The 27,758-nt window shown below is 36.6% G+C and overlaps 1 protein-coding gene across 8 annotated transcripts in view; it reads left to right on the top strand.

Annotated features, from left to right (window-relative positions):
• Positions 1-27,758, top strand: part of TBC1D5 (TBC1 domain family member 5) — a 337,427-nt gene that overhangs the window by 128,566 nt on the left and 181,103 nt on the right. For all 8 annotated transcript variants that reach the window (XM_069007252.1, XM_069007244.1, XM_069007246.1 and 5 more), the window contains one exon: positions 3,072-3,207. In XM_069007252.1, coding sequence (XP_068863353.1) covers positions 3,108-3,207 — 100 coding nt within the window. In that variant the 5' untranslated portion in view covers positions 3,072-3,107. The remainder of the gene's footprint in view (positions 1-3,071; positions 3,208-27,758) is intronic.

Raw genomic sequence — 27,758 nt, 5'->3', positions numbered from 1 at the left:
TGACTAAGTGGTGGCTGCTGAAACTACAATGACTGGTAAGGTCATTTTGTGCCTGGTTCTCAGTTTGAAAGACACTCAGGGTTGTGCTTTGTTCAGATTGTGTAGCAATCTCTGAAGTACCATAAAAATAAAGAGTTAAACTTAAGCAGCACAGTTTGAAATAAGCTTGTAATTTTTGTGAAGACAAAATCAATGGATCATTAGAAAGATATTTACAGCGATATAGCTAAAGGAATGAGAGCAGCAACTAAAATACCAGCAGGAGAAAATTACTTCTGCAAAGTTGATGGTGGGTTATGTTTTCTTTTTTTAAATAAATTATTGTAAGTTTTTATTATTTATTTAATATATCAGGTATTTATAAACATCTCTCTATATTTTGTAGCCATAAGACTACAGGCAATCGTTATTTAAGGGGCTAGCAAGTTTGTAAATATTTTTCTTCAAGATATCATTCGTGCAGTTTTCATTATAGTTTAAAAATTACATAGGAAACACATGATGTGTACATACATTCATGGCACATTTTGTTGAGCCTATTATAGAGTTGTTCAAGGCAGTTTTGTGTTTCAGTGGTGTGTTTTGTCATATAATTGTATGATTGTAATAATTTGACATAAAGGTGTACCACTGCTCAAGTGATAAGTCCTACCTTCCCTCAGTTCCTGGCTCCTTGTTCCCAAGACCTTCACATGTTCTCTTCCAGCTAAACAGAAGTGAGAGATTGTTGCAGTGGGGATACTGCAACACGCCTATATCAAACCAGGAGTCCCGTGGAAAAGAAACAAATATATACGGACGGATTCTTGCTAGATGTTTCAGAGATGTTTATTTCCCCAGCCGCATGGCCGGGCTCTGCTGAGGGACTCTGCCACAGTCACAGGACCCGAGCTGCTTTGCCCGCGCAGGGGAACACAAACCAACCCATGGGGAACGAGGCTGAGCAGGGGCAGGGAAACCCCGTGCCTCCCTCAGGGCTCCCGGGGCGGGGGGAGGAGACCCCAACAAGAGATGATGTGACTATTTCAGCACCACAGTAACACAGGCGCCAGGGCAAATAAAGGATAAAACCCTCAGGGAATATGGCTGAGAGAGCATCCTTTTGAAAACAGTCTGGATGCACTGGTTTCAAGGGAATGCCTACTAGTGGCCCAACTAGGTTTGTTTATTATTTAGGGGGTTTGGGGGCTTGGAGGGTTTTTTCCACATAACTTACTAGGAGAATCAAGAAGGTGTAGAGTATAAAAAGGTCTTAAGAATCCCAGTTCCCTTTCATTTATTGACAGTAAACTGAAGGTATAAAGCCTACATGGTCAACACCATACCTTCTAGGAACCAAAGGAAAAGCATAATTGAAGTGATTTCAAATTCGTTAATATGCCAGTCCTGAAAGTGTAGATACATACCTCTTTCTGTATCTCTTTTTCTATTTCTTTCTAAATACAATTTTCTTGCTGTTAGAAACTTATGGTACTTGTAAACAAAGCAGTTAAGGTAAGTGATATTTAAAACTCATCTGGTGGTCATAGGTAGCTACTTAGTGTGCTTGGGCAAATCAGACCTATTTAGCTGGCTTAGGTTTTTTTGTGTTGCAAGTTAATAAATTTCTGTACAGTGACTAAAATGCAGTCTTGGCAAATGTACTCTTGCGCTATTAATGTACTGGAAAGGTCGTTTCTCCTTCTTACGCGCTGATCATAACCTCATCTGCTTTTCACCCTTTTATTGGCATCCTCTTACTTGTTGCAGCCAATAGTAGCTTCCAGCACTCCTCACATGAGCTTCTAACCTAGTTCTTGTTCAGTTGCTTGATAGTGATGTGAATGTCATTCAGGGGCCTGTGATGATGAATCCGCATCACCTACTTCCTAAGGTTTCAGTTCTGCCATTACTCCCCTTTCGGCCTTCATTTTTGAAAGATGTCTTTGTAAATGTTCACCAGCTAGTTGATTATGTTTCTTAAAATGCATCCTTAACATCATCTTTCTAGAAAGCTATCATGGTTTAGGAATGGTATTCTCCAGTTTAGTTTTCCCAGTGAAACCATTGCATGCCACGCACAGCTCGCTTGCTCACTCCCCCTCCCCCTCTTCCCTGTGGTGGGATGGAGAGGAGAACTGGAGGCTAAGTAAAGGTAAAGATCACGGCTTGAGATAAGAACAATTTACTGGAAACAGCAGTTTCCAGTATAAAATGAGATGAGAAAAATGAACAGTAACAGCAATACTAATGCTGGAGGGTACAAGAAAAGAAACGTTCTTGCTCACTGCAGAAAGCCCAACAAGAGGTGATGCCCGACCACTCCCTCCATCGCAGAGCCGATATTACCCAACCGCTCCCTCCACCGCACTTACTTAACCAGAAAAAAACCTTTCTTCCTGGAAGAGACTCAGTTCACCCTGCCCATGGCAATGACACGACATGGTACAGAATAACCTCTGGGCCCTAGCCATGCCCCCTCCTTGCTACTGCAAAACCCTGTTCTGGCCAGAACCAAGACAAAAGCTAATATAAATCTTGATAAAACCAAATTTACTTATCAAGCCAGTCAGTATTAACCCATTCTCTTTTTGCATGTCTCCCGCTGTTATCTCATACTTGACCTATGATTTCTGAAAAAGAAGTTGATAAAAGGAGGATTTTCTGGGATGAGAGATCTTGAGTCCAGAAGAGTGATGATGATGATGGTCTTTCCTCAGTTTTCCTCTATAATCTCCATCATGCCCAAGGACTAGCATCAGTTCTCCTTGGAATCAGACTAAAAGAGGAGTAGGGAAAACTAGAAAAAGGAAGGAAAAGAGGCTCTTGCTCTGTTTTACAGTCTGTCAAAACCACGCTTGGACTTCTACTTGCAGTGTGGTATTTGTAGGTAGTATAACAATATTTTTGGACTCCAAATATTGCAACACTTACAACATTCAAGTGGAAACACTATTGTTCTGCTATTAGACAACTAATGGTGATGATATGCCTGGAAAGTGAGAGGAGGTTTTAAGTACCTTTGCTCTCGAATTGTGTGATTGAAAAATAGCTAAAGGAATACTGAATGTTTCTCTGTTTTTTTCCTCCAGATAAATACTCTTCAGTTGGAATTTATTACTGCCAATATGTATCATTCTGTGTCTGAAACCAGTCACCCTTTGCAAACAGAGGAGCAAGAGATAGGCATTGATCCGTTGCAGAGTTTTTTGAACAAGCCAGGGGAAGGTGAGTTTTGTATTTCTGTACTTTTTTTTTAGAGTATATACCTTATATAAGTGTGTCATGATAACTGTACCTGTCATAATTTGTTTAATTCTCTCAATGAAGTTGAACAGGGCAACTTAAAGAACATTTCACAGAGTATGTGTAGAACACTCTGACACTAATGAAAACCACGAAAAGTCAACTTTCAATTATAGACAGAAGCATTAGCCAAATGTTTAATGCGCTGTCATCCTTTTTTAATCATAAACCAAACACTGACTTCAGCATAAGAATATTGAAATGGAGCATGGCTTTATGTTACTTTCTCAAGCATGGGCTCTTACACTGCTTTGAGTTTAGGGATCTTTTTTGTTTGTTTGTGGTTTTTTGGTTTGGTTTGGTTTTTTTCTGGGGGGAGGGTGTGGGTTTTTTTGATTCTGCAGTAAATTTCAGTATGTTATTTTGAATGAAATTATGCAAATTAAAAGGCTGATTTTTTGTTTGACTCAGCACCTATATTCTTATTTGAAAAATCACCTTGAAGTTGAGATAGAATGAACAGGCTCTAAAGGTAGAATTTACTACATAACCTAAAGTAAATTAATTAAATGCAGTATTTGGAAGACCCTAATGAACAATGAGAACAAACTGCTTGGATAATGCACACGTGTCTGTGTTGCTCATCTTTTCTACTTACTTGCTAGTAGTGACAGTATAGTTGGTTCGAAGAAAGTGATAAGCTTAATGAGAAAGCTCGTCCTTGTCATGAAAACATTCCTCAAGTATTCAGTTATACACAGTGGCACCTTAACTACCTGTAATTTTCCAGTCATTGAACACATGTACCAGGAGGGCAAAATAAAAAATTTATTTTAAATTACAGAGTTGAAACAACTTTGTCGCATTTTCTAAGTCCCTCACCCAGATCAACTACTCTCTGTGGGTGTATCTGTCTGTAAATCATCTGTTTACTAGTGTTTATTAAAAAGCTATGTCAAGTTTTGCTCAGTCATGTTTATTACTTCACTTTAGAAGGAGCTGATGTTTTGCTTCAAAATATATTGGTAAAACTTCATTGTCCCTTTAATTTTTTCACTATTTCTTCATTGGTTTATAAAGCTTCTTTAATGTTTGAAAATGTGAATGTACATCTAGGGGAAAGTATTTTAGAACCTGACAATTAAATGGAATAGCTTTTCTAGGTCAGTGTTTCTTTTCTATTATATTTGACATCTTAACAATATGAAACCATTTTAACCTGATCAACTAAATACATTTTTGTACATATTTTTAGAAATTTGAAAATAATCTTTTTCAATAACCTAAAATAATAACCATTTTCAAGAGGAAAAACAGCTTGCTTCTAGTCTACCCCAGTCAAGAAAAAGATAAACATTTTCTTCTGATTTCGATTTTCTTTCAAAAAAATATTGGCAGTTCTCTCAACTCTGTTTCAAGAAAAAGCAAAATTTTCACCCTGTTAAAAAACCACTGTAAGTTAATTTTACCCTTTATTGTGCCCAGAAGCGATTAGTTACCTTGACTGAAAAGGTTTCTCATTTTTATCCCAACCTTAACATTTCTATGACATACAAAGTTATTAGGATTGAATTGATGTTTAAAAGTGCCATTAATTCATTTACCCCAAATGTTCATTAACAATGTAAATGTATGCTGATGTTCTATGAGACAAGGAAGTGACTAATGACTCTTCGCACTAACAACACTTAAAATGAATAGAAACTTTAGATAGCTAATCTTGAAGTAATCAAGACCCTCATTCAGCTTGGCATCTCTGTATGCTCTAAAACAGCTGTCAACTGTTAAAAATATATACACAACACACACATACGCACATGCGAGGATAAAGATATGTAAATACATGGTTCCCCAAGTCATAAAGGTTACCAACTATGGTACATTTTTTATGTTCTATCTATGTAAATATTTTATATAAAGCATCCATTTCATCTTCATAGGCTTTTTTGCTGTGAAACACATAGTGCATTTTAATTTGAAACTTTATATATCCAGAATAGGTCTTTGAAGTTTTAATGTTTCATTTTAAATAAAGCGTATGCTTGGTCGGTGTTAGCTCTTTGGGCATCAAATTATACAGTCATTCCTGTCCACTCAGTCTGTCCATCATTGCCTTCACAAAATTATTTCAAGAGAAGGTTTTTCAATGCAGCCTTAAGTTTCAGGGGTGATACAGAATCAACTTGGTGAAAAACAGTATCTTAATTTTTTTGTATCATGAATCAGAGAAATATGGTGGAGAGGTGGTCCATCAGAGATGTTCTGTGCAATATTTTAGAATATCAGGACAACTGAATTGTGTTTTTGAAACCTTGCTGAATGCTTACCTTGGAGGCAAAGGGATAAAAGCCTTCACTGAGATGAGGTGATTGAAAAAAACCACAGAAGTGATAAGGGTGCTGAAAATAAATATTTAATTACTGAGCTAGTCAGATTTGTTAATCTACATGAAGTATTGTATTTTTAGTATGTGTAACTGATACCAAAACTTGATGGAGAACCAGGAGATGTCATGTCCAGCTGGAGTTACGAAAGTCTCTCACAGTTTTCATAAAATGAAAGAAATCTCAAAAATACATGGATTGCTCTTAAGTATAGCTCTTTGGAAAACTGCATGCATTGACTACTTTTTGTTCATTTGCTGTCAACTTGAAAGGGTATATTGGATGGGATTCCAGAAATATGTTGATTGAATGTAGTAGTACTCAGTGCTTTTATGAACATTTCAGTGAAGGAATAGAGAGAAAACATGGTTTATTTAGGATAGGACTGTTGACACAATGGAGAGTAGATGTAAAATTCAAAGTATTCTTGAGATTTTGGAGAAGTGGCCTGAGAAGAATAAGACATGGTTCACTAGGAACAGCTGCAAGGATTAATGTTGCAGATGCTAGGCATGAGACAGTTACCTAGCTGAACAAATGAAAGTAGATCATTACAGATGAGGTAAGTGTCATTTGGAGAAAGGTCTGGGCATTGGTAGCTCTCCAAATTTTATGTAACTGATAAACTTTGAATCTTGAGTTATGATGAGCCATGAGAATGTGCTTGTTTGCAAGTTTAAAAAATTCAGAATAAGTCTTTAACTGTAAAGATTTTTTTCTCTCTCTCTTTAAAATCCATTAAGATAGTATTTTCATACTTTACTGTTGATTAATTTGGCCTATGTTATTTTCCTTATATCTGATTTTTTTTTCAAGATACAAAAGATGTACATGGCATATAGGCACTCTGACATGCTTTTTAAAACAGCATTTTTAAATAGTTGATAAGAAATTTATGGCAGGGATTTTCACTTTTGCAATCTAATACTTCAAATGGAAGATATTAGTTCTTTTAAGAAATTTTACATTTTGATTGTTTCTTGTGGATCTGATTGTATTTTAATTTACGTGCATCTATGTATGTGTGCATTATTATGCTCTCTTTTGACTATAGTAGGTTGATGACATCTTGCTGCATTTTCTCTTCTAGAAATCATCATGCTATTATTCAGTTTATTCTAGCAGTATATTTTTGAGTGATCCCCTCTGAAACAGGGATCTTTCTTAGAGAAATTGGTGAATCTTAGTTCTGTCTCCAGCAGAGACTTTATAAGACCTGAATGAAATTTCAGAAACATTATTGTTGTACCTTCTCCCTGTGTATTGCATCTGACAAACTGTTTTTCTGACTTCAAAATGCTTGAGGTTTCTCTTACATTGATAATGGAATAACTAGGTTAACTGTTGCTGCTGTAAATTTTTACTCCAAGTTACAGCGTCCACCACATTCCAACAAAAGTTTTGAGGAGCATAGTAGGTAATATTCCCATTTCATTGATATAATGAGAAAGTTGATCCTCTAAGGACAGACTGGAACAATGCATTTAATACTCTTCAATTTAGTTTGCTCAATATCACAATTAATACAATTAAGGTCACTTGAAATGAAACTATTAACAAATTGGGTAATTTACTTTAACAATGTCAGTGTGTTCTCACAATTACATTTGCTTTAATTAGTGTACAAGCTATTATTTAATAGCATACTTCACATAGAAAAATGTAATGTGTTCTTTGTTCTTAATAGAAGAAAAGGGGAAACCTTTAATGGGTCAGAGTGTTTTGGATTTGGAGTTTGGCAGGATATATTTCATGTGTAAAGGCTATAGCTGATGGTGAGGACAGAGAAGGCTGATGTTGCTAGAAGGACAAAGATAACTACTGGAGTGTGTGACTGAAATTAATGCAATTGAGACAGATAAGTTCCCCAGTTCATACTTACCATTGCATCCCACTTGATTCTCAAGCCTGCCATGAAGAAATGTGAGAGGTGGTAAGTGAACACTCATATTTCCATTTTGGCCATATACTGTGTGTTTCCATTGCTTGTCTTTGGACAATTATGCTATTCTGGTGTTAACCTCATAGCCCTGATCACTAGAAAGTATTTCCATGGAGGTACCTTGGGTGAAGTTTGAGATACCTGGTTTATATTAATATACAGAAAACAGGTAGAAAACATAGGGGAATGAAGTAATAAAGTAAATGCCATCTTTTCTGAACAAAGCAGGACCCATGCATTATCAAATAATTTTCCCAAATCTTAAGTGGAATTCACATGGACTGTTTTGGCCTTTGACGTTCCTTACAGGGTTAAGTGAATTTTTGCTGTCAAAAAATTGTATTACCTTCTAATTGGTCCTTAGCTTCTCAGTGTTGTAAGTTGGGTTTTTTTCCCCTTATAACCCTCTTCACTCTGGTATTCAGTGCTAATGTGGATTGCCCTGTACAGTGTTTATTTACCTCTTTTTTTAGAGATCATTTCATTTAAAGGAAAAAAACCACACTTCTCTGTGTGAGAAGTACCTCCCTAGGTAAAAGCAATTGAGAATGCAAATACAGTGAGTTGTCGAAGACTTATTATTTTCTTATCAAATATTTTTTGATAGCGTATTGTATGACATCATGTGTGTCCTATAATGTGTATTCTTTCATCTTCTCCCCAGGGAGTGACATATACATGAAGTGTAGCATTGTGTTTTTAAGAGTCCTTTTAAATATGCATGCTACTGTATGTTTTCATTAAAAAGTCGAGACTGGAACAGAGAACCTCTTTGCATTATACTGGAACAGCTGTGATTGTTTCTTACTGTCTTTGGGGTTGCATGCTGTGGTTTACACCAGGCCCTGAAAAAGCCCTGTGTCCTTCATTGGTGAGTTTTACCCTTCAGCCAGAAATCTTCATTGTGCTCCACCAGCACAGTTCTTGCTCATGGTCCTGTTCAAAACCTTTGTGCTTCTCCTCCAGGGCTTGGCTTCTTCATTAAAGGCACAGGTATGCTCGAGGAGAAGGGGCTGTCCTCAGTCTGTTTCACTTCATATTGGATGAATAAAAGCAAGAATGGTTTTTACATCTTCAAACGCCATATGCTAACATAACAAGCATTTTAATATTCATTTATTAATAATAACTGCTGTTTAGCTTGCTTTTAATTGAGCTGAAACAGGATCGTAGTGACAAAGGCTATTGGAGCAACACAGTATATCTTGAGCTAACTCAGGCTGTCACTAGCTGCTTCCCTACAACTCTTCATTTTCCTCTTTTCTATATTAGATAATTTTATTAAGACATCAGTTAACAGAAAAGCTATGCATGTTTAAAAATGCATATATTTAATATAGTTAGTTTAAAATAGCTATCACACGGTACAATTTTTACTTGAAAGACTGTATTTGTACAGGTGTTGACGTGCTCTTAGAAATTTGCTGCTTGTGGGCCCTTTGGTTTCAGTGCCTTACTGCAAATTTGTATTCAGGAACTGCAGGAGTATTTTTAATTATTTCAGCTGTGGGAGAAAATGTGAGTAGCTGCCATGGACTTGTGAAATACCAGATTCCAGAGCTGGATTTTCCTCTCTAGAATTCGTAGATATGGGGTTTTTGGTGGCTTTGCATGAGTTGCACATTATTAATTCCAGTTTGGAGGTTATTCTGTGACATGGGTAACTGGCTTCAGTGGTTGATATGGCAGGTTCTAGGGAAGACCTTTTGGACAGTGATGTCTGTTCTTGGAATGATTTGGGTTGGAAGAGGCACTAAAGATCATCCAGTTCCAACCCCCTCCACCATGGGCAGAGAACCTCTCACTAAATCAGGTTGCTCAAGACCCCCTCCAGCCCGACCTTGAACACTTCTGGGCATGGGACATCCACAACTTCTCTGGGCACCTATGACTTCTCGTGATCTAAGTGAAATTAAAAATGTTTGTTTTGGAAGTTTCACTCTAAATCATTACATGAAAACAAGACCATTCTCACTAATGACACTGGCACACTACCTCAGTTCACTCATCTAAGCTGGAAGTTTCCAGGTCTTTCCAGATATAGCTCTGCCTGAATACTGGCATAAATCACTTGTCGGCTTCATGTCATTCTTTTAACTCCTTGTGACCCTACTTTGGGAGAGGCTGATTTGAGCATGTCTTTTTCTTTTCCTGGCTTTTCTCAAATCCAAGTTAAAAATCAACTAGTTGGCTCTCATCTCGCTTTCTAGAACACATGTAGCACAATACTATTTGCAGTATAAAAGGAAAGAATGCAAGTTAAATGAAAAAGAAATTTTAATTGTTTTTAATAAATATTACATGCTTAGAGAACCTAAGATACCAAAAAGAAATTTTCATTTTAACTGTAGTAACTGAACAGCAAAATAAGACAGACTAATCATTTTTAATACAACTTCTGTAAATGTAATTAAAAGTGGTTTAAAACTAGTTCATTATAAAAAGTCATACATAAGCTAAGAATGGGAATAAAATCATTCTTTTGAATATTTTACTCAGACTTTACACAAAAATATAATATGAAGGTTACTAGCCATAAACACCTCACATATTAAGTGTTTCCAGGCAATGATCAAATGATGTTAAATGGCTGTATCTCCTACATATGGAAAAGGCAGATTCTCTTTATTTAAAAAAATTGAACTGTACACATTTGATTGTACTTGTGTATGTATAATAAAAGACTAGTAAATCAGAATTCTAGCTGAGGCCAGCATCATTGGTACAGGATAATAATTAAATGTCTGGGTTCACTTCTGTCCTGACGTACAGAAGATTGTAATTTACAAAGCAGTGTATGAATTGTGTGCAGCTAGCTGATGTTACAGACCTCTGTATCTGAGATTAAATGTATGTTAAAACATTTTTAAAGAGCTTAACTGTCACAAATTGGATTGAATTAGAAATTGATTGTTCTATATAACAGAAATATGTCACTACCGATGGGATCTATCCTGTCTTTCATGTATGTGGACATTTATAAAGACCTGGAATTCCTTATTTTAAAAAGAGAAGGTTTCAACCTACTTTCACTAAAGTGATTCTACAAAGCTTCAATTTTAGGCTTTTGATTGACTAATAAGCCTTATTCCTTAGCCTCCATGGTACCCAGGGTACTCCCTGTCCTCATCCTCTTTGGACGTGTGAAACTAAGACCCGTGAAAAGGGAGAGAAATAAAGTACTGTCATATTTAAGTGATAAGAAATTATCTGGTAAGATGTGTATTATTTATTGACAATCTGGCCTTTTAACAAAGAAAAATAGGCCTATGCTTAGGTTGCCACTGCGACAGCCGAAACAGCTGATACTTTAATGAACAACATACTGAGGGCCATCCAGGACATAAGGCAAATTAAGCAGGTTACAAACTGCATATCTTCTGTTTAGGTATAGGAGATCTCCCTAGCTCTGACAATTAGCTCCGCTGATCAGGCAAGCAGACAGACAGAAACAGAAGGAGGCCATTTGTATCAATTTGAGGAACAGAACTAGTAATGAAGTAAAATATCTGTACCAGGTAGTTTCACCTCCGCTTTGGAACAGATATTTCTAACTGCTGGTTTCAGCTTCGCAATAGCAAATGAATAAATAAATAAATATGTGCTGCTTAACAAAAGCTTATTTTCTGTTGTTTACAAATTGAAAGCAAAGGAATAATAATACTTCTAACCTAAAGGGTTTTTTAAAAAGGATAAAACATTTTCTGGACATACAAGCAAATACGAATCTTGGTAACCTGACAGCTTTGTTTGAACGTTGAATTTGAGTTTCCTTTCATTAAAATCTTTTCAAAGTACAGCAATTCAGCTGTGAAAACCTGAATACATTAATGATGACAAAGAACCTCTGGAATGAGCCAACATTTGTTTTTGTTCTTTTACAACGTTTCCTGATGAATTGCACATACAAAAGTGTTGGAGGTTATTTTAATTTTCTTTTCTTACTTTGATAATAAATGTCTCCACTGTTTACCTTTTTGGTTAAGGTACCTTATTATTACTAATCAGCTTTAATTATTTATAACAAAATGACTGTGAAAGATGTTTCTTTGATGTCAAAAGAGTCAGGGACCCGATCCTGACCCTATTAAAATTAATGGCTAAGTTCCAATTGACTGCAAAGGTAAAGCCTGAGTGCCCTTATTGTCTAAGGAAAGCAGTCATTTAGCCCAGAGTACTGGATTGTGGTTAGTTGTGGTTCCTGTTTTGGGAGTGTTCAGATTTCAAGCATTTGGTGTAAAGATTTGGCCATGCAAAGGCAGAATGCATATAACTGACTCTTAAAGTCAGTCACAATCTTCATTTTGCTCATAAGATACTGAATAATTTTTAAAAGGCTAAATATACAGGATAATAAGAGAACACCTTTCTTTCTAAACATGAGCACCAAAATGGGGGAGAGAGAGAAAAATGTGAATAGCCTTTCTGCTTATGTCTTTTTTCACAGTCAACAAAATAGCAAACTAGCTCAAATCTGAGCAATACTAGATAAGGACCATCACGTTTCACAGGCATGTGGGCCAGCTTATGTTTAAATCTTGTTTTGTTTAACTGAACTATCAGTGGGTTTTGTTTCTGACTATTTTTAGCTTCTGATTTATATGGATGTACGTAGACACATACACAGGACTGAACACTTCTGTCAGATCTAGAATATTTTTTAGGTATTGATAAGTATCTTTGTTGAGTTTCTTCATCATGTTAGATGTTTAGTTCACTACATCAGTAATCATGTGCCTGTAGCATTTCAACCACAGAACAAATGACACAAAAGGATATAGCAAATGAGACTTATTTTCACCATTTGTGACAACCACACAAGCTTATGATGCAATTTGTGCTCCGTCACTTGATCGGCTTGAAAAGGGAAGTGGGACTTGGGATGTTTGTTTTGCATCTGTGTGCTTTCCTCATCCTTTTAGAAGATGTCATATACAAAAGAAGCAAGGAAATTCATTCTCATAACTGCTGTAGGAAGAATAGCCGGATTATATATTCTCATGCAAAAAGGAATTTGAAGCTGGTGAAATGATATAGCTCATTCATACAAGAGGTCTGTATCAGGGCCAGGAACCTGACCCGCATCATTCAAGGTGCAGGACACTGCATCAGTGATGATGCCATCCTTCAGCTCTTTCTTCCAGGCAGTTTTTGTGAGGTGTGTAGCTAGTTAACTAAAAAAGTGTAACTTTGGTACAGAACACACATGCACACAACTTGTTCATATTTTATATACAAACTTGAATAAGCATATATCATCTTAGAAATTTCAACTAAAAGTATTTTTGCTAATGGAAGTGAATAGTATTTCAGAATACATAGATCATTGTCACCTTTTCAGTATTTTGAGTAATTAAATAAAATTGAAATGTTTTGAATATGTTAAACTATTCCTGAACCTTTGAAAAATGGTGTCTCAGTACAGAAATATATGGGTGTTACTATTAAAACACTATTTGGCTACAAATCTAAGGAATACTACTCCACCTTAATGAACTAATTGTCAAAGGTGATTTATTTATGCTTATTTATTTCACAGTACTGTTTCTTAGCATTGCCAGGTCCTGTCTTAAAAAGAGGGAAAATACTCACAAGAGTTTTTCAAAACAAGCGCAACAGTGCTATTGTTTACTTGACATGGTGGTGTTCAGTCAAAGGTTGGGCTCGATGATCTTGGAGGTCTTTTACACCTTTAGTGATAAATTCTAAATACCTTATTTCTGTACAAAGAGCTGGCAGTTAAATCTTTTGCTTGGATACTAAAGTGATAAACAATAATACATGAACTCTGGGATAGGAAGACTCTGCTCAAATTTTTGAACAAATCCCATCCAGTTTAGTGCAACTGGGACTATATAACCAAAATATTAGCAAGTAGCCTGTATGATAAATTTTTCCACTAAATCTTGATATCCCATTACAAATTATTATTCTTGATCTTCCTAGAAGTTAAAAGGCACAAACTTCATCCAGATAAAGCTTTTTATGGTGGTGATAATTCTTTTCTTCTGAGAAATTGGATTTGTAATGGAATCAATGATTTAACCTTAGGAAAAATGAACTGTATAGTGTTTCAGTACTAAGTGCAATTGACGGGATAGATCATGTAATACATGTGAAAATATGTTTGCAATGATCTGATAATGTTTTGAATTTCATCATAAAGGGATACATTTTTTATATGTTAGTTGCAATTTTGGAAGATACCACTGTTGGTTTTGTTTCTTAAAATTTGAAATATTTAAAGGGTGGAGCAATGAAACATAAATCTGTCCATTATTGGCTGTTTCTATTTTGCACACAGATGAATTCTCATCAAATTTGATTTGCTGACTGGTGGCCAGAACAGATGTTATCTTAATAGAGGAGAGAAGCATATGGAGCCACAGGGCCACCTCCAAACTTCTGTGACCCTATATTGGTTCATTGTTTATTGAAGTATGAAAGAAAATACTTCTTTGCAAAAGTATACAAAGCTCCATTCTGAATTATTACAGCTGGGTCGCCACAACATTATTAGATCACTAAGATAAAGATTTTATTGACAGAAAAAGTGTAGCATCAATTCTTGTTATTCTAAAAAAAAAATTCAAAGTACCCCAGGCAGATGAGCTTGTGTCTTTTGCTTATTTGAATTTGAAAGAAAGAAGGGCTGTAAATTAGAGCTTACACTGTGGAAAACCCTTGCTCTGTTTTGGGGTTCTTGTGACAATAACTAGTGAAAAATTCTGTTTGAAAAGTTATGGAATTGACATTTTTCTGCAGAATTAAATTTAATGTATTTGATACATTTGTATTTATGATGAACATATAACAGTTTTAGTTATGGCATTTGCATGAACTAAAGTTATACCCTTGTAACTGTGCTGTTAGAATAACTACTTGTTCAAGTGAAGATTTTTAGGTTTTTTAGAGAAACTGGTTTGTATTATATGCCTGTCAGAAGCAAACTTATGATTTGGAAAAGCATCATGTAAACAAAGGATTAAATGCTTCTTTTCACTTAAAAAAAAGAGCATATAAAGCCTGTATTAAATGGTCCTTCACACTTTCTCATATATTTAATTTTTACAGGAAAAATATATTCTATTTTTGTAAAAGCATCTATATAAATGAAAACCGCTGATTTAATTCTGGACATGAAAAATATCCTGAGGATTTTTTGTCTTGGAATTAATGTTATATTTATGATACTTCAAGTCCTCTAGATATTACAAATTTAGGAAGATACTTGCAGGTTTTCTGTGATTTCAAAGACACTTACTCATATCTGTCATATTCAGTTTGAGATTCTTATGGAAAAATGAGCCTGCATTTTGAATTTGCATTACTTAGCTAAAGATAGTTTCATTTTCCTGCATATTACTCTGTTCCTTGCTAAAGCTGTAGCTCAGAGCAGCAACTTGGAAACTTTTGAATATACTTAAATTATAATAATTGGATTAAAGCAATACTGAATATTAAGATAGGAAGTGGGGACATCTGAAAATCATGTAGTAGATTATGTCTGCAGTGGTAATTTCCTATTAGCCTAGTATAAGGAGCAACTTACACTGGATCCTACAGCCTGGATGCTTACCATAATAGTACCAAGTCTTTGCTGCAAGAGAATAAAAACGAGCAGTTACTTTGTGATTCCTTCATGCTATAATCAAGTTAGGAAAAAAAGGTGCAATTATTGAGAAATGTTATTAATTAGATTTACATAAGGTAATATATACCTTTGAAGATTACTTGAAGTGTCAGAAGATCAGCATGGGTCTTCATGAAAGGAGCAGAACTGCAGAAGTACCATGTTCAGCCACCTGCTATCAACGTTTCCAGCTTGCCACCTAGAAATAGCCATTAATGGCACAAGCCAAGCTACTGCAAGGAAGCTTGTGCACATTGTAATTATTCCCTTTTTAGGTCTTTACTTTGACCATCAAGTGATTTTCTGTTTATATACTGACACCGCTTTGCATTAAAGATGATGAGTCAGTTTGGGGACTTTTAACTTACTTTAGTAGTCATTTATCAGTTGCCCTGAAGTCTCTATCTGGTTTCAGTTTCGATGAAGTTAAAGCAAAGAACAATTTGAGGGCTTTGAGTTGAGTCTGGTTGTTTTTCTTTTGCAACCATATGCCAGTGCTCCAAAGGCCTGTCTTGTGGCTGGTTAAAACAAAATAAAAACATCTATAAAAGGTCCCACTCTGAGAAATGCGTACTAATTTCAGGCAAAAATTCTTTTCATTTGGTGTTTACGAATTGCACTTTTAAAACTTTGCCTAGAGGTAGGGAGGAGTGTTTCAAAAATCAGATGCTGAAGTAAAATGGCTATAAAAACATGTAATCTTCCATTTTACTGTATTTCTTCTTCTGAATAAGTAATGCTCTAATAAAAATTAAAGAGCAAGTTGCATTTCGAAGATCAGGTCATCATAATTCATTGACATTAGGCCACATAACTGAATAATGTCTTACTTCAGTGAAATACATCAAATGAGATCAACAATTATGACTCATAAACATGCCTCGCAGGCATAAAACAGCAGGGAATTAGCATGTGAGGCTGATAAATATGCATGTAAATAAGCTCCCAAAGGAATAACATGGGTTTGATTGATAGGTTTAGAATTGGAACATATGTAAACCCCTTTATTCCTCATTCTGGTGTAGCTAAGTAAAGATGCGTTTTACTTGTTAAAAGTTTCAATAACTTTGTAAATCTTAATGCCACATCTGCTTTTGTGTGTGCAGGCACGTGTGAGTGTCACTTGAGAGATTGATTGAATTGTCTGCAGGGTAGATGCCCTCACACTAAGACTGTCATGTTTGTGTATGGATATTGGAGCAGTTGTGTATGTGTGTGCACACGTATACGTGTATTTGGGCACTGCATGGTAGGGGGTGTTGAGAAAAAGATTATTTTGGGGGTTATTTTACTCACAATTTACAGATTTTAAAGTTTGGTTCTCAAATAGAAAACTGAGTTGCGAGTTTTGGTATATGCACCAGTATATTTATTTTTGTAGATACATTCTGCATTGAAGGTAATTACTATTTATATTACAGAAAGTCCCACAAGTGCTACTACATTTAAGAGTCTGGCAGTGATTCTTTATAAACTTCCAATTTTTTTGGCATCTTACAGCTTGAGCTCTTATCTACAACTTCAAAGTACCTATCACAGCAGTATCTCTGTGTTGATCAGCACAAGTGTTTATGCTGTGCAGAGATTTACATCCCTATTGTTAGAAAAGTATAACATACATTGTGTTTATAAAACATTAATACTTTGCTTTGCCAAATACAGACCAATTGGTTGCCATTGTCATGTGGCCTGGTGTACATCTGCTTTATTACCATTCCCTGCTATTAGGCAATAAAAACTTTTCCAACTGATGCACACTTACTGATGTTGCATCAAGCTGTAATTACGCTAAAGTGATCTTAGACCAGTGGCAGGCAAGATGCAAAAACATTTTCGATAGTGTGGAGTGTGTATTGACTGTAGATTTTGGTTCTGGGTGCTTTATAGCTAAAACAGTCATTCAGAGAAATTGGAGCTGGGGCTCGTATCAGAGATCACAGTTGTTCACATGTGAAAACCTCAATTCTGTCATGCCTACCTTTCCTTAGAGATACCTTTCTGTGGAGATAAAGCTTCAGCAAAACAGCTTCCTTCTGTTTAGATTTATGGGGTAGCAGAGTAAATATTTTCCAGTTAAGATCAGTAAATTCAGGAGCTACCGCTTAGTTCTGAAAGCCGGCTCTTTTTGCTGCTGAAAAATAAATAAACTTGTAGCACTTAGAGACATCACATCAAATCTCACGTGGCTTCTCATGAAGCAATTTATAGCTACCTTGTATAATTTGTATAGAAATGTTAAGTTGATCCCTGCTCCAACAGCATCAACTGCTTAACCCAGAATGTAACAGCCTGTGACACCAAGAAAAAGCATGCCCTGTCTACAGACTAGGGGAGGGGATTTTTCATAACAGAGCTGAATAAGCAGATTGCTATCAGGAACTCCGACGGGCCATGTTTCATGTTTCTAGCTGCATAGCACTGTCCTTTTTCACAGAGGATGCCTAGATATCTCTTGAGCCAACAGAAATAGAAAATAAACCACTTTTTTTTTTTTTTCCCCTAACAATGTGCCTTTTTTTTTACACTCAGGGCCATGACAGGCTGTCACTCAGTTTCAACTCCCCACAAGAAATGTCCTTGAATGGTTCAAGGGAAGCCAGAAAATTGTTGTTAAGTTTTTTTTTTTCATTCACCTCTAGAATTTTCCACATTTTCTCCAACATGTGTGAAGCCACTGGGAAATATGGTTAAATGAGTTAAGCAGACATCACCCATCTGTGCATCTCGGGGAAAATAAAAACAGTGCTGTCCCTCCGAGAGCTTTCTTGGTACATAACCAAAATCGGAAGAACAACCACACTCTAAAGCTAAACCTAGGCAAGGCTGTTGCAGGAAAAAAGGGAGGAGCACTTTGATGGAACTGCTTCTTCTGGCTTACCCCAGTCTCGCTCGTGTATGGCCTTCGCAGAATGGAAGGTGTTCCTAACACCTGTGCTCCTCCCAAATGCCTGAAGGCTGCTGGACAGCCGAGAAAACATGACTGCACATCATATTTGCTTCAGACAGTGTTAAAAACCTGGCATTCAGCCTCAGCTCTGAATTTCAGTCCCCTCACAAGCCAAAACAATCACGTTGCAGCCTCCTCCTTGTTTGTATAAATGTTTTATAATTTTAGATAGAAGGCATCACAAGAACCCTACTTTTGCTCAAGTCTTGATTTACCCTTTAATATTGTTCACTGCAGCTCTTCCTACTACTCAAGTGATTTGTAATTTGTATCTCTCAAACAGTTCCCACTTGGATTTCTCATGCACTGAAAAGTCAGATGCCTGACATTACTGTGTAAAGTTAAGTGCTTGGGGTTAATGAGTGGCATTAAATTTTATGAGGTCATGTCCAGTAGATGTTAAAAGAAGCTTAAGGGAACTTTATCACTGATAGAAATTAACAGTTGGCACAAAAGAATGCCTGAGGGAGTTCACTTCTAAGTAAAAATAAAATTGGTGGTATAAAAATTAAAATATAGCGTGATTGTGATTAATGTAAACATTTTTGTTAGGTAATTGGTTACTTCTTGCTGTAAAAGAAATGAGACCTCACAGGTTGAAAGAATATTATTGTATTTAGAAAGCAATTAATGTTTCCAGTCAAATAAAAAAAAACCTACATCACCTACGATATTTATATTCTTTCAGTAAACATATAACCTTTGGGGCTATATTTATCAAATAGTCAAGCCTCCACTTACTTACATTAGTTATTTCTGTGGGCAAAATATGTTTTCCCTAGTGGAGTATGTTATTTTGTTTCATTAAACCTTTATTTCTACTCACATGCATTGCTTATATTACAGACCAAATGAGTAAATTCTGTGTACTTAAGTCATCTAAGGTTTGTGTTTTTGGGTGACTGATGGATGGCATGAAAATTCTGTTTCAAAAAGAAAATGGCTACATTAACTTATGGATAGATTTGTTTTGCATAATTATGTGGGGAACCATTCAGTAATTACACCAGTATTCACATGCTGTAATTTTCGTCGCCTTTATTCACTGTCATTCCAATGGGAGGAAACGGAAGCCTTGTTCAGACGTAGATATTCTTTCTTGCTCTGTTCTTACAACCTGCAGTCACAGCATTTTCAAATAATGCCTGTACTTGAGTAAGACAGCTATTGTATGGAATCTCACTCCCATAGGATGCATGAAAATTCAGCACCTCCTTTAGGGTCTCTAATATCACGCTACGGATACACTGAATGACCTGGTGCAGAGCCGTTCCTTCCACATCACTCGAGCTCTGTGCTGTTTGGGTGCACTGGTGGGGGGAGCAGTGTGAAGCCTGCTGAGAATGCAGAGCTCTAGTATGCAAGAGCCAAAGTCTCTGGTTCAGAGCTTTTTCTCCTCTCCAGCTTGGTGGAGAGGTACCATGCTTGTCATAAAACAAATCATGTCCACATCCTGAATTGAGGTGAAACTGAAGGAAAAGGGAAAATGTTTTAGAATTTGTAGACCCTCAGGACTGTTATGTTGCTCTCCAGATGGTTATTTTTGAGTTTTAATATGAATTACATACGCAAAATGCCTTTTCAGATTTTCCTTAGGTGGTACTTGGTCAAAAAATACAAGATGAAAAAGCTGAATCTCTCTTGATGCTGGGTAACATTTTTGTCTTGCACACAGACTGTTTTCTTTTTTGGCTAAAAGATATTGGACATTTTTGTGTTAGGGAACTGAGCTAACTGTTGAGAAGAATTGACCACGACTAAATAATTTTTCCTATTATTGTGTAAATTAAATCATCAAACTTTTGAAAAACTTCAATATAATCGTTAGGCACAAGAAAAATCTAGTCATATTTGTCTCATTTGCATTTTAGAAGTCTCATATTTCTTACGTCTTCCTAGTGCTTTGTACTTGCATCCTTAGTTCCATTCTGAAGTGCCACTAGGAATTGACACTACTCATCCTCTGCACAGGAGGGCAAGGATGGAGAACAGAAATCTGTCCTGTGGTGGATTACATACTTTTTTGCGAAAATGTTTTGTGGGGAGTTTTTTTCCTCAATATCTACAACAAAGTGATCACTGTTTGACAAACTGCCTTGCACTGTAGTAAATAGAAGTGTTTTGTCACTCTTGCTGTCAATTTGATATATTTTTATATTCTGATGTAGCTGTGGACTTTCATCTCTTAGACATCTAGAGTTTACTGCTAGAGTTTACTTACTATAATGCATATATACCTTTGCTCTTCAAATTTTTCTAGATCTGTCATTCACAACATGCATCTGCTTTTGCACCGGCAAAGTGCACAGTTGGTACTCTCCAAATTGACTAAAGGTTGATTTACAAGAATTTTGATTAAAATCTAGTGTTTTCATTATGCCATGGCATATTTTGATTTGGCAGCTTAAAAGCTCTAGCTCGGTACTTCTTTTATACTGTTTGGTGACATGGTTTTTTCTTTGGAGAAATTTATAGAAAATGTAGGGTACTGCTCCATTTCGTGTTCTCTCAGTTATGGGTCTACTGAATGCACAATGTAGTCCAAGAATTAACAGCCTTAATTAGACAGCCTCAATGGTAGTCCAGGGCTTTCTGGCTTTGTCTTGTAAAACCAAGCTAGGCAGCTGTAAGCTCAGTTGTCCCTTCCTGGTGTGTGTTCCTTCTGTACAGTTAATTTGATTAGGATAAGGGCTGTTCCATCAGCAGCAGTAACACCCTTTAAGCATAGAGTATTTGAGCCTGTGTGACAGTGTTGGTTGTCTTCAGGTTCTGGGTTTTTCCTCAGATGCCTTGCCAGGTTGCCAGGTACTAGTGCTGCAGTAAGGTGAAGGTAGCATGATGTGGTTTTTTTTCTTCTTTTAACAGTGTGTTTCTGAATTGTGCTACCTCTAGACTCTGCTGCTATTGGAACAGGTCTTAAGTTTTACACAGATAACTTTAAATGTGTTACTTAATTACATTATTAATAACATGTTTACTGAATAGATGTGAACAGGATCCTATTTCTAATTAATTTAATAAGTTGTTCTGCAATTTATGTTAATATAAATCCAAAGTAGCCTTTTGGACCTACAGATCTGGCTGCTTCCAGCATTGCTAAGAGGAGGTGGTAGGGAAGTAGGAGGCTGCAGCTGGAAGGGATTGGTGGAGCTGAGCTGGAGTGACAGGGATGCTGTGGGTGCCCAAGAGTGTCTCCCTGGCCCTGGACATATTAGTGACTGGCTACTTCCCACATTCCTGCACATGGGACTTTCTTCACCTCTTACTGTGTGCTTTTACAACTGTAGAATTTAAGGAAAGCCCAGGTGTTGCCCAGTCTTGCATCTCAATGACAACTTCCTTACTTGAAGCTTCTGGTCTGTTTCCTCTTCCTTGGAGCAATATTTCTGCTGCTGCCTCTCGGGGGTAGTGCCAGCCCTCGCACTGGATGCCAAGTAGCTCCTCTGCCCTTTAGTTTCTCATGTGCCCGAATTTCTGTGTTTCCATTAATTCTTTTATTCATTTATTATTCTGAAATCCTTTTATTCTTTCTGATTGCTTCCTAGCCATAAATGCTGTCTGTTTTCCCATTCCAGATGAGCAAGTAGCTAATTACACACATGTCACCACGGTGTGGTGGATGCTCTGATTTCAGGCTGTCCCTCTTTGCATGCATGTGCTGGGCAAAGGAAAGTGGCATGATTTTTCATGTTTTCATTAAACACATTTGCACTCCAGAAAGAAGGTCCAGGAGAGCACATTTTGCTTTCAGAAGCCTTTCACATCCATCAGCAATGCTGTAAGTCATCAGCCTGCTGCAGTAGCGTCCTTTGATAAGAAACAGCAAAGAAGCAAAGCTCTTTTTAACTCCTGGTCCTGGTTATCATGAGACCACCTCCCTAACTTTAGGAGGTGAGTCTGCTTATCCCTGCCGCGTGGCTCCCTGGCCAGGTTGGTTTTTCTTCTGATAAACCTGTTACAGTTTCAGGTTACCTAGCTCCTTGTTGAAAGGGCAGTTCTATTTCAATAAAAGGGCACTTAATCTTTTCTTGTTTGTTTTCTATTATCATTTAATCTTGGAAAAACAACAGAATGCTAGAAAACTCCTGATCAATCTTTTCTGCTTCGTTTTTTTTTTTTTTTTCCTAAGCTCAATGCAATATGCATTACTTCTTTTGAATATGAAAATCAGACTATACATCCATATGATTTATTATCCCAAACAGAAGGATTGCAACAATCTATAAGATAGAAATGTGGTTAAAAATAGGATGTAATCGAAGTAAGTTAAAGGACGATAGTAGCCTTCAAACATGTAAAGAGATGGTATGTTTTTCTTAGTATAAATGGTCTCTGGAGACCACCTTTTTATAGTGATTGTGCATGTCTAAGATTAAGCAAAGCTGCATGACCAGTGCTATCTCAGGAGGATGCTGAGTCATTAACTCATGTTTATTGCCTTTTGCCATCTTTAGTTTATTGCAATTTATAGCTCAAAGGCCTTTTAGGCTGTTTATAAGTTAAAATTAGCTAAATTCTTCTGGATGCAAGTATAAGTCACTCAGCATTTGTATATCATCAGGGTGTAAATTCCTAGCAATGAAGCCAGGCAGCTTCTAAGATTTTTTTTTTTTTCCTTTCTGTGCAAAGTCTAGTTATGCAGCTTGTCCCTAGTTAAACTGCATTACTCTGTCCTCTGTTTTACTAATTTTGCTAATTTGTGATTTTGAAAATTGTGTGTGCTCTTAAAGAATTTACTGAAGTTAGAGATGATATAATGTATTAGGTATACAGTTTCCACTTCAATCAGACTACACCAAAATGTATCTTATCCTGGAGTCCTTTGAGTCACACTTGGTGAGATGACCTAGGAATTTGTTTAAGTTATACATGATAAAAGATCAGCCAGGCTATGTGGTAGATACAGGCACTAGTACTGAGCGTATGAACAGAAGTGGGCATAGTATGCTATGGACCAAAGACAGGTGCACTGGGAGAAATAACTGAAAAGCACTTAGAAGAATCACCTTTTACCTTACCCTGTGGATTTTTTGTTCTACCAGTCTTATTGCTGCTGGTAGCAAATTCAGTTCAGGCATTACTGGACTAAATGTGTATTGACTTCAGTGGAGTCACATTTGCTTATATAAGCTAGTATTGTGTGGTTCCCACTAAATGGGAAGTCAAACTATTTTTCCATGTACATGCATTTTCTGAAGTGTTTAAATCACTATTTGCATCACAGTTAAACTTTTTTCCTTCCCATCATGCCTAGAGAGATTATTATTAAAACACATCTGGATGTAAAGTATTTGAGATTTTGGTAACTTTCAATCACCTGGGAATTCTTCTGAAGCATTCATATGAATTAGTTCAGTGCCCTTTGAGTAAAATTTCTTACTCTGTGTATTATATTGGTTTTAGTTCAGAGTACAGTGTATATAGCTCAGACTATTTTGGTAAATGCAGAGGCTTCAACAGGAAAAGAAATATCATAAATAAGTCCCTTGAATGTACTTATTGTTGAATTTATTTTAAATTGAACTGCATGGGACTACATTTCTTAAACACTGATGCTACATTCTAATTTCAGAATCAGTCATCTAGACCCTTGTATATCTTTTCCCATCCACACTTTTTCACACATACATTTCACATGGGGAATGGTGGCATGTTCATTTACAGACTAACCTAATGACAGGATTGGCGTTTAGATTTGTGAACACTCAGAAGCAGTTTCACTTAAAATGGAAACCCTCTTACTTTCATGTGTCTTGATTTAAACAGAAGTGCATAGAAAAAAATGTTTCAAACAGAGATGTTGCCTGGAGAATACACTGAGTTTACACATATATGCATATACGCATACACAGTTGTGATTTTATAAGCAAAGATCGTGGAAGGTGCCACTTGATTGTTGTAAGTCAGCAATCCAAAAGACACCAGAATTGACTGGGTTTGAGCAACATGCGGTACAAGATATTATTCCAGAAGTTTTGTTTCTAAATGCAAATCAGTGTATCTGCCTGTCATACTGTTGAAACAGCTTTCAGCAGGGCTAAAACAGGCTATGATTTTGCACCTTGGTGCCAGTGTTCCTTACCTACTTCAAAGTGTGACCAGCTTTCACTATCGCAAGATTGGCATCTCTACGGGTACTATATTGTGCTTTACAAATGTGTTCCTTTAATAATTCAAATGAGCTTAAAGGGGAAAATACACTGTTGGTGCTTAATTTATTTTTTTCATGTCAATACTGTAGGTTAAACAAAATATTTCAGCCTCTCTGACTTTTGCACTTCAAATGGCGAGTTCATTAGTTCATCTCATAATGAATTATCTTCATATATCAGTAATTATCATAGTGTATAGGTTTTTATTTCATTCGTGGCAAAATACAATATTTTGGAGCAGAGATGATAAAACTAAAATGCTGTCAGAAATCTGTGCTCCATGCACTCAAAGTGTGCTTCTAATGCTAAATGAACTTGAAGTGAGGGATAGAGAGCCAGGTTTATGCGTGAAAGATTGCTCACCCAAAAGTTGCATCATGTTTATCTCAGAAAACCGAACTTGCTCGGAGTGAAACCTTCTCCAGCTTTCCAGCCTAGTAATTATTTAATAAATATCAGAAGTGCCGTGCACTCAGTTCCTCGGCTGAAGGCATTATTCCCAGCGGCCGTGCGCCGCTCCGCGCGCTCCGTCCCGAGCCTCCGTGGCGAGCGGGCTGCGCGGCTGCGCGGGGCCCGGCGGGCCGAGCCCGCAGCGGGGGCGGCCGCCGCTTCCCAAACTCTGCCGCGCCCTCTGCTGGCCCCGCGCGGCAGCGCCCGGCCCCCCGCCCGCAGCCCTCGCGCGGAAAGCCGCAGCTCCGCGGCGTTTCACCTCTTAAAGATGCGCTTTCTGCAGTAAAATCTCAATTTGCCGTGTGTTTTCGGGGTTAGTTCTCCTTTTATTTTTTTTTTTTTCTCCTCCCACTGCCATTTTGGTCTATCAGCTTCTTTCTATCAGAAAGGTTCTGCCGTTTTAGGCTTTTTGTATTTCATTTTATTCTTCCTTGGCTGCAGAGATCCTGAAGACTTTCCAAACTGCATATTTGGTGCTGTAGAAATACGAATTGTCTGGTCTTTTGAAAACCTTTCAGTTGTCAGACTGTTCTCTTTCAAAATAATAGAGGAGCTTGGAATCGCCCATGCTAAAATTAAGAATTTATAACTGTATGGAACAGATGTTTTCATAAACATTTGCTATAATTAATTTCAACCAGGGGATTGAAGGAACAAAGCAGTTTTTCCCTCTTCAAAACTTTATTGCCTTTTCCCCATACAGCAAACTCAGAAATCTTTAATATTGTTAATGAAACAAATTTACTTCTCTGTTTGGTTTTCATTGTGAAAAAGGAAAGCTTAATTTGGACAAGATACTGGTCTTTGAAACAACAGAGAAATACCCTGATTTTCAAACGTTGCATATAAAGGCTTAAGATACAGAGCATAAGTGTTTAGGTGCTCATTTCTGAGACCACAGCTCTGTAGTGTCAATTGTGAGAGATGCCTACGTGTTCGAATAAATTTTATCCAGATCAGTCTGATGAATATCTATCTGTGGAGTAAATAGTACAAAAGAATTTTATGTTTGAAGAGTTGTGAATCTTAGTGTTAGAAAAAGCAAAGGGATCTCATGGTATTATATATAGTTTTAAAGCATAGTAAAATGCTTATTGTATGTTGATTACCCCTTTATACTCACAATAAAGGTCTGCAATCTGTTAAGCAATTTTTTTGTTGTTGTTTGTATTATATGAGGAATACATTTTGACTAAAAATTTTCTTCCATATTTGTATTGTCACTGTTTGGGGGGGTGGGGAGGGATATTGTTTGGAAGGTATATAGTTTAGGGCCAGCATTGTGATATTATTGTGAAGAAGAAAAAATATCCATGCTTTATTGTTCTGTTTTTACTAGTTTCTGTATATTATATCAATATCATTTGAGGAAAAAGAAGTGTTTAAAGTTTTAAAAAAAGAACAGCTTAATTGTTTTACACCTGAAAGAACCAGTGCAGCTGCAAGGATTTTTTGAGCAAACTAGAATTCCTGACTGATCTGTCATCTATAAAGTGTGCAAAGAAAAATAGGTAGCTGTCATTAAAATTACATTTCAGCTTTCAATAACCATTTAATGAGTAGCGTAATTATATAAGTATGGTACCTCAAGTACTTCACTCAATAATTAAAAATAATCTCATCTTTAAAGTGAAAGCGCTATAATTATTATTTGACTTAACCAGGACCACTGTTGTGATCTCCAGTGGCACCTCAGATTGTTCAAAGTGGTTTTGAAAGTATAAATTAAAATTGGATAAATCATTAAATTATTAAGCTTTAAATATGCTGAAAATTAATATAGCATGGAAATTTGAAGTCATGTTATAAGAATTGACAACCTTAGACTGCAAGCATAGATTTGTGTTAAAATTTGACTTGTCTCTAATCATAAAACACTGCATTAATGATCGAGTGTTTATATCAACTTAAATTTTCACAACTGTTAAATAAATTTTGTGTTTTAACAACATTTTAACCCCTGATTAGAATACAAAAAAAAAAACATTAAGCAGAGTGCAAACAGGTCAGCAGAAGGATCTGTGTCCATTATGACACTTGTAAGCAAGGAAATGCACAGTTCGGTCACTTAAATAGGATCATTTTATCACAAATTCCTAAACTGCCAGCCATGAAACCCTTTCATAGCTGACACAAGATTGGTAAATTGGTTTGCACTATATAAATACATGTGTGCTCACATACAGACATGCATAAGTGCATGTATACGTGCATGCAGAAATATGTATATATTTGAAGACAATTCCTCAGTATCAAAGTGTATTTTCAAAAGAAACAAAAATAGAGTTTGATTATTTTTTAAGTTAGGAGTGTAGCCATCAAGCAAGGCCATGTCACTCAAGCTTCTTGTCTTTGTTGACTTGCAGCTGGTTATAACAGTATCCCATGCCTTCTCCATAAGAAGTCCAGTGCTGAATTTTTACTTCTCATGGGAAATAGCTGTTTTCAAGATGTAATGAAAGAGTTGAGGGGGAAATGTCTGATCCCTACATCATTCTTCACATGCTTTTTTACTCTTTCTGAGTACATGCTTAAGCTCAGTGTTCATTGTGCCTGGAGCGTACCCAGAGTGTCTTCCCACCTGTGAATTGAGGCTTTGAAATGCTGTCCAGTTTCTTCTTATTTTCTGAAGTGGAAGCTGTGCACTGCACCTTGAAAAAGCTCTTCTGTGAGAAAATACCCTATCGGTTGAGTCACCATCCCTGGAGGTATTTAAAAGACATCTGGTTTTTTTTAAGATGTGGCACCTGGGGACATGGTTGAATGCTGGACTTGGCAGTGCTGGGTTAGTGTTAAGGCTCGATGATGTTACAAGTCTTTTTCAACCTAAATAGTTCTGTGATTCTATCACCGTTAAAAGAAAGTAGCTTGTAAGTTTCAATTGGTCTTCTCCTTGTTACAATTTCTACACATAGTTTTCAGATAATCTTCAGGAAGTGTATTTCGCAGCTTCCTTATTCTGGTTTCTCCCATTTTATGCTATGCCTATAATCTCAAATATGTTCTTGGCAAAAAAACAGTTACT

This window comes from Aphelocoma coerulescens, chromosome 2 (genome assembly GCF_041296385.1).
Source record: "Aphelocoma coerulescens isolate FSJ_1873_10779 chromosome 2, UR_Acoe_1.0, whole genome shotgun sequence".
NCBI classification, from domain to species: Eukaryota; Metazoa; Chordata; class Aves; order Passeriformes; family Corvidae; genus Aphelocoma; species Aphelocoma coerulescens.
This window is presented reverse-complemented; position numbering and strand designations above follow the sequence as displayed.